Below are 7,956 nucleotides of genomic sequence, written 5' to 3'. Positions count from 1 at the left end.
AAATTTTTATTTTTTATCTTTTCTAAGCTTTATACTTGTTTCAGAATATTCTCTACTTTTTTTTCTATTCTTTCTTCCCCCCATAGTGCCCAGGTTCTCCAAAGTCCTTGTGGTCTTCCCCTGCTTCTTTTCTGGGTTCCATATTCCTCTGCAATTCATGGCCACTGTTTAAAGTTTGTTTTTTTATGCCTTTAGTTGCCCCTAACCTCACGTGTTCTGCACCATATTTCTTCCTATATATCCATGTCACTTCATTTCTACTGAATCTACAAGGCATGTGCTTCTTCAATTTTCCCAATTGTAGTAGTTACAATTCTGACATTTTTTTGATAAAGTTATCTTCTTTACATGTTCTATAAGCTTTTGCTATCTTGCACCTTTTTTGCTTTATTAACAATCACTTTAGGTATATATTTTCTTTATCTATCTTGCTCCTTTTGTTGTTGTGTGATTTGATTATTGTTTTTTGGGGATATGTTGTTTACTATTTTCTCTTTGATCTTTTATTTCCCCCTAGAAATTTGTATGAAATTTTCAGGTTTCAAAGTTCATGATTTCTATATTATAATCTTTTTTTTTTATTTGTACAAATGTCACCTGTTATCTGGATATTAGTGTATGATGCCACTTTGACTTCATATTTTACATTAAAAAATGGTTGGGGGTTTGTTTATTCACTTGTTTGTTGACAAGGGTGATAATTGGTGGCTATGGCTTTTCAGGCAACTGGTCCAAACATGGTTAAAGTTTGGTTCTTGGTGTTGATTATTCTCTCCAATGGATTCTATTCAAATGGGGCAGACATGCAAAATTCCACAGTACCTGAGGTTGTAAATATTGGGGCTCTCTTCTCTTTCAATGGCTCTTTTGGTAGAAGTGTAAAATTTGCTCTAAAGGCTGCAGTTGATGATGTAAATTCTGATCCATCAATTCTTGGTAAAACAAAGCTGAATCTCATACTGCAAGAGGATACAAAATACAGAGGTTTTCTTAGCATTTCTGAGGGTATGCCTTTCATGGATATCATCATATAACCCTTTTCTTTTGTGTTCATGGCTTATAGATGATGTTGCTTTAACTTTGTTAGATCACAATTCTATGCCATTACAGTTTTGCAGGTTGCGACGAGACATACTGTGGCTATAATTGGTCCCCAGTCATCTGTAACAGCTCATGTCATAGCTCATATTGCAAATGAGCTCCAAGTTCCTCTGCTATCGTTTTCGGCTTTAGACCCTACCCTTCATTCACTTCAGTTTCCATTCTTTATTAGAACAGGTCATAGTGATCTTTATGTGATGACTGCAATAGCAGACTTTGTTGATCACTTTGGGTGGAAAGATGTTATTGCTTTCTATGTGGATGATGATAATGGGAGGAATGGAATCGGAGCTCTAGGCGACAAGCTCGCCGATAGGCGCTGCAGGATCTCGTTTAAGGCAGCTGTGAGTCCTGATGCAACTGATGAGGAGATTACTGATGTGCTTGTTCAGGTGGCTTTGGCAGAGTCAAGAGTTATAGTTCTTCACCTCAACACTCTTTGGAAACTCAAGGTTTTCAATCTTGCAAAGAATCTTGGGATGATGGAAACTGGTTATGTCTGGATAGGTACTACTTTTCTTTCTGCTGTGCTTGATATGGAAAGTCCATTGTCTTCAGATAAAATGGATGATATTCAAGGAGTTATTACATTTCGTGTTTACACACCGGATTCTGAACTCAAAAGAAGGTTTGTTTCTAAGTGGAAGAATTTGACTCAAGCTGATAGTGCTAATGGAGGCCCTCTTGGTTTTACTCCTTTAATTCTATATGCTTATGATACTGTTTATGCTCTTGCACATGCACTTGATTCGTTTTTCAAACAAGGGAACAGAATCACTTTCTCAAATGATTCAAAGTTATCAGTGTTACGCGGTGACAACTTGCATCTTGATGCCTTGAACATCTTCAATGAAGGACCTTCCTTGCGTCAAAGCATTTATGGGGTTAACATGACCGGTGTGACAGGTCCATTCAGCTATACATCTGATGAAAATCTTGCCAATCCTGCATTTGAGATCATCAATGTAATTGGAACAGGCTCTAGGAAGATTGGTTATTGGTCTAACTACTCTGGATTATCAGTTCTTCCTCCAGATACTCTTTATTCCAAGCCTGTTAATAATTCCAGGGAAAGTAAAACTTTACTTCCTGTGATTTGGCCTGGAGACACTGATCAAAAGCCCCGTGGTTGGGTTTTTCCCAACAGTGGAAGGCTATTAAAGATTGGAGTACCAAGAAGGGTTAATTACCATGAATTTGTGTCACCGGTAAAAGGCACTGATATGTTTCAGGGATTCTGCATTGATGTGTTTCTTGCTGCAGTGGATTTGTTGCCTTATGCTGTTCCCTATAAGTTTGTCCCCTTTGGCGACGGTCGCATCAATCCTAGCGCCACAGACCTTGTCCGTCGGATCACAACCGGTGTGAGTATCATTCCAATAGTTTCTTTATGCAATTGGGATATATTATGACAATGTTCTGAGATTAACTTGTTTGTTTCAAAACTAGGAATTTGATGGTGCTGTTGGTGACATTGCCATTACTACAGAAAGAACAAGGATGGTGGATTTTACACAGCCTTATATTGAGTCTGGTCTAGTTGTAGTTGCACCAGTTAGGAAGGCAGAATCCAATGCTTGGGCGTTTTTGTCGCCGTTTACGCCAATGATGTGGGCTGTCACAGCTATGTTTTTCTTGTTTGTGGGAGCTGTTGTTTGGATATTGGAGCATAGAGTTAATGATGACTTTAGGGGACCTCCCAAGAAACAAGTAGTTACTATCTTATGGTAAGAACATAGCAAAGTTTATATTGAAGTTGCAAAATTCCACACTATGTTCACTTATTTAGATATGGATATGTTGTAATCCTTACCTGTTGTTGTATCTTGCAGGTTCAGTTTTTCAACTATGTTCTACTCACACAGTTAGTACTATTTCTTCTCTCTAATGAAATTTATGCCTAAATGGTAGCTTGAATAGCTTCCCTTTGATTTAAATAAAGTTTTTTTGTATGATTTGTAGGGGAAAATACAGTTAGCACGCTCGGTCGCTTGGTGCTGATTATATGGTTATTTGTAGTTCTTATAGTTAACTCGAGTTACACAGCGAGTCTAACCTCAATCCTCACAGTGCAACAACTTTATTCACCCATCAAAGGCATTGAAAGTTTGGTAAATAGCAAGGATCCTATTGGTTACACTCAAGGTTCTTTCGCGAAAAATTATTTGATTCAGGAAATTGGCATTGCTGAAGCGAGGCTGGTTCCTTTGAACACGCCGGATGAAGCTGCTAATGCTCTTAAAAAGGGTCCCCATGGTGGTGGTGTCTCTGCATACATTGATGAACGTTCCTACATAGAGCTCTTCCTTTCAAGCCGGTGTGATTTCACTGTTATTGGTCAAGAGTTCACTAGAGATGGTTGGGGATTTGTAAGTATTCTCCTACTTTGATCTTAAAAGATTGAAAGCAGCTTAAAAATCTTGTGTTAACTCTTGTCCCATCAATTTTCTTCAGGCCTTTCCGCGAGACTCGCCTTTAGCAGTAGACCTGTCAACAGCAATTCTGGAAATGGCAGAGAATGGAGACCTACAAAGGATCCATGACAAGTGGCTTCTGCGCAGCGCCTGCTTGTCGCAAGGCACGAAGCTGGAAGTGGAAAGACTAAATCTTCAAAGCTTCTGGGGCCTCTATCTGCTATGTGGCTTTGCCTGCTTCATTGCTCTCTTGATATATCTCATACAAGTGACTAGGCAGTACTTCAAGCATGGCTCTGATGAACTTGACCCTTCAGAGCAGGGCTCATCTTCAGGATCTGCGCGCCTTCGGAGCTTCCTTTCATTTGTGGATGAAAAGGAGGAGACAGTTAAGAGCCGCTCCAAGAGAAGGCAAATGGAGAAGATCTCATACAGAAGCAGCATTGGATCATCCATGAGCTCAAACAAAGACTATGCTCAATCTTCTCCATACAAAAATTATTGTGCTAATGATGCTCCAGCTTCTCCACACACAACTGATTGTGCTAATGAAGCATGATTTTGTAGCCTCTGATCCCAACTTCCTCTGCACCACCACCATCATTATCACCTTTGCTTTGAAATAGTGGTATATATTTTCTCTTATTCATTACACATGATATCAAAGTTGAGAAAACCAAACCGGATATTGAACCGGTTAAATTGATAGGAAATATGTATTTGTAGCTTAAGTACAATACATAGGTTTATGTATAATGTATCTTCTTTGAAAATTGATTGTAATATGTAAGTATTATTTTATGATGATTATATATACTTAAAGGTAATTATTCTGGTATCTTTTGAAAGTTAGAACATAAATTATTAAGTATCGTTTTTGTCTCAACGTTTGGGGTAAGTCTTATTTATGTTCCTAACGTTTAAATCGTCCTATTTGTATCCTTAACGTTTATAAAAGTGATTCAATGTTATCCTACTATCAATTATACTAACAAATCAGATTATATTTTTCAATTATTCTCACTTAGATGTATTCATTTTCAATTAGGTCTCACTTGGATGCGTTTGATTTTAATATTATACCCACTATTTGTGTTTAGATTCAATTATGTCCCTAGAAAAGTGAATTATGTAAATGTTGTAGGAATTATTTTCAACATTTCATGAGCTATTTTTCGGAAGGCATGTGTATTCTAACTTGAAGAAGAGATTTTTAAAACTCAAACTAAAGGGCTCATGATGTGTAACTTTTACAAACGTTAGGATACAAATAGGACGATATTCGGGTAAAAAACTAAAATAAGCTATGGGGAGATACATATTACATGAATCAGCCAAAACGAAATCTGATTCACTAATCAACCAATGCACAAATTCATGTAGTTCGAATCACCTCGTTTCGAACTTGACTTGAATGTAATTCGAATCATGCAACTTCGAATTACATGCAAACGTGAAACATACATAATTCAAATTGATACAATTCGAATTACTATCAGACGTGTACTTAGCATAATTCGAATTGATGCAATTCGAATTACTATCACACGTGAATTCAACATAATTCTAATTGAACTGGTTTGAATTACTCCCAAGTGCCTAGTCCTATATAATTCGAATGATGTTGATTCGAATTACACATTGTACAATAAGATACCAGAAAAAATACTATATAATATAAAAAAATATACTAAAAAAAGTATAAAATAAGATTATAACAAATTAATTTTAGTATAAAATTATCAAATATAAATTAATTTTAACTCCTATTAGTACATTGAATTAAAAATAACATATAAAAATGTACTTGTATTTATTAAATTTTAATAACATATAAAAATTTAATGACTTTTTAAATATTCTTTTTATAATAGGAGTACATTTTTATATACTTTAAATACTTTATAAAAAGATTATTTAATAAAGTGTGGTGTATGTTTATTATACAAAAATAAAGTATTGTGCCAATATAATAATATTATAGCATTTTAAATCAATTTTTTCTAGGATTTTAGATTAAAAGCAGCAAATAAAAAAGCATTATTGGTATTTTAAAGCTAACTTAATTAAAAAAGATAGAACTGTATTTTTTAGGATTTTATGTACATAATTAGGCTAATTTTTGTTAATATTGATCAAAGATGTGTGTTACACTATGTTATTTGGTTTCAGGTAAATTTTACTATACTATAATTTTTTTTTTTTTACTTTTCAGAAGACACAAATCTAAAAAATTTTATAAATTAATTTAAAAGAAAATATCATTGACGTTTTATAAAATTTTTTAGATTTGTGTCTTCTGAAAAGTAAAAAAAAAATTATAGTAGAGTAAAACTTACCTGAAACCAAATAACATAGTGTAACACACATCTTTGATCAATATTAACAAAAATTAGCCTAATTATGGACATAAAATCCTAAAAAAGACAGTTCTATCTTTTTTAATTAAGTTAGCTTTAAAATACTAATAATACTTTTTCATGTGCTGCTTTTAATCTAAAATCCTAGAAAAAAATTGATTTAAAATGTTATAATGTTATTATATTGGCACAACACTTTATTTTTGTATGATAAACATACACCACACTTTATTAAATAATCTTTTTATAAAGTATTTAAATATTCTTTTTATAAAGTATTTAAAGTATATAAAAATGTACTCCTATTATAAAAAGAATATTTAAAAAGTCATTAAATTTTTATATGTTATTAAAATTTAATAAATACAAGTACATTTTTATATGTTATTTTTAATTCAATATACTAATAGGAGTTAAAATTAATTTATATTTGATAATTTTATACTAAAATTAATTTGTTATAATCTTGTTTTATACTTTTTTTTAGTATATTTTTTTTATATTATATAGTATTTTGTCTGATATCTTATTGTACAATATGTAATTTGAATCAACATCATTCGAATTACATAGGACTTGGCACTTGGGAGTAATTCGAACCAGTTCAATTCGAATTATGTTGAATTCGAATTGCATCAATTCGAATTACGCTGAGTTCACGTCTGATAGTAAGTCGAATGGCATCAATTCAAATTATGTATGTTTCACGTTTGCATGTAATTCGAAATTGCATGATTCGAATTACATTCAAGTCAAGTTCAAAACAAGGTGATTCGAACTATATGAATTTATGCATTGGTTAATTGGTGAATCAGATTTCGTTTTGGCTGATTCATATAATATGTATCTCCCTATGGTTTATTTTAGTTTTTTACCCACAAGAATATGTGAATTTCTTGAGGACCCTTAATTGAATGGGACTTGTATTTTATTAAAAAGACTAGTATATGTATATGTATTCATTTTTGTATTAGATAATATATAAAATATTTTTTTTGAATTTTTAAAATAGAATCACGAATAATAATTTTGTTATAAAAGATTTATAAATTAATTAACTTTAAAGTTTAATTATTTTTAATATTAAAAATAATAAAATTAATAAATAATAATTTTATTTATTTTTAAAGTATAACAATTACTCATTAATAGTAATATATAATTTGTAATTAAATTGAAATATTTACGTTATAATCCTATCTTTCTAAAGACTTCTCTTTAAATAACATTAATGGTTAAATATGTAGACATTTTCTCATAATTCATAAGTAAAACTTTTAAATTCTCTTTCTCTTATGTTAAACCCAATTTGAACAACTGCAATCTAATAGAGTTATGCTACGTAGACAATGGAGAATGCGAACAACGCGAATAATAGGTGGCACTTCAGGCCCACTAAAATAAATAAATATTTCACCCCATTCATCCACCACAATCCTAACCTCTCACCATCTACCTTTTTCTCTTTTTACCGTAGCCGCTTTACTTTCCCTTCTCTGTCGCACCGTCACCAATGCACCTCATCGTCGCCGCCACCGTCTAAAGAAGCAACGCGCCGCATTGCTGTTGCACCTTTTTCTCCCATGCATCACATCGCCTCTGTGATTATATTCATTCTTGGAATCAAAGTAATATGATCTAACATTATATATTAAAATTTACTAATATATTTTATCTATTTTTAAGTTGAAGCAACTGTATTTGTACATTTTATAGTTTTTGTTAGTTTAAACACTTACAAAACTGCTTAAGATAATATGAATGCACAATATCTCGTCATAACAATGATAAACTTATTGATTCAAAGTAATTTATAATATTTTTCTATTTTAAGATGGATAATAAAAATTATATTAAGAAAAAATGGGATACAATTTATACTTACTCATTATGCATAATCGACATTATATATAATATGATCCCTACAAAAAGAAAAACAAGCCAAAAAGACAATATATATATCTTCATTAATGTTATTTCATCATTCAATTTTTTAAATTAAAAATAAAATTAAACATGTAAAGAATATAATCAAATCAAATAAATGATTAATTATGATACTCTTAAAAATTATTAATCAA

The 7,956-nt window shown here is 32.0% G+C and overlaps 1 protein-coding gene across 4 annotated transcripts in view; it reads left to right on the top strand.

Annotated features, from left to right (window-relative positions):
• LOC107642495 (glutamate receptor 3.6) overlaps positions 1–7,956 on the top strand; it is an 8,412-nt gene that overhangs the window by 259 nt on the left and 197 nt on the right. Inside the window, exons 1-7 of one of the 4 annotated variants that reach the window (XR_002362273.1) lie at positions 7–173; positions 723–1,005; positions 1,111–2,465; positions 2,551–2,828; positions 2,934–2,965; positions 3,064–3,470; positions 3,556–4,218. Coding sequence is in view for 1 of the 4 variants with exons in the window: in XM_021122838.1 (XP_020978497.1) it covers positions 723–1,005; positions 1,111–2,465; positions 2,551–2,828; positions 2,934–2,965; positions 3,064–3,470; positions 3,556–4,074 (2,874 nt within the window). In the remaining 3 variants the exon portion in view is untranslated. Of the gene's footprint in view, positions 1–6; positions 274–722; positions 1,006–1,110; positions 2,466–2,550; positions 2,829–2,933; positions 2,966–3,063; positions 3,471–3,555; positions 4,354–7,956 lie in introns of those variants that run through there. The other 3 variants (XR_002362272.1, XR_002362271.1, XM_021122838.1) reach the window with 3 other exon arrangements.

This window comes from Arachis ipaensis, chromosome B05, assembly GCF_000816755.2.
Source record: "Arachis ipaensis cultivar K30076 chromosome B05, Araip1.1, whole genome shotgun sequence".
In the NCBI taxonomy this organism is placed as follows: Eukaryota; Viridiplantae; Streptophyta; class Magnoliopsida; order Fabales; family Fabaceae; genus Arachis; species Arachis ipaensis.
The sequence above is the reverse complement of the archived record's forward strand: the minus strand, read 5'-3'. Positions and strand labels throughout refer to the sequence as shown.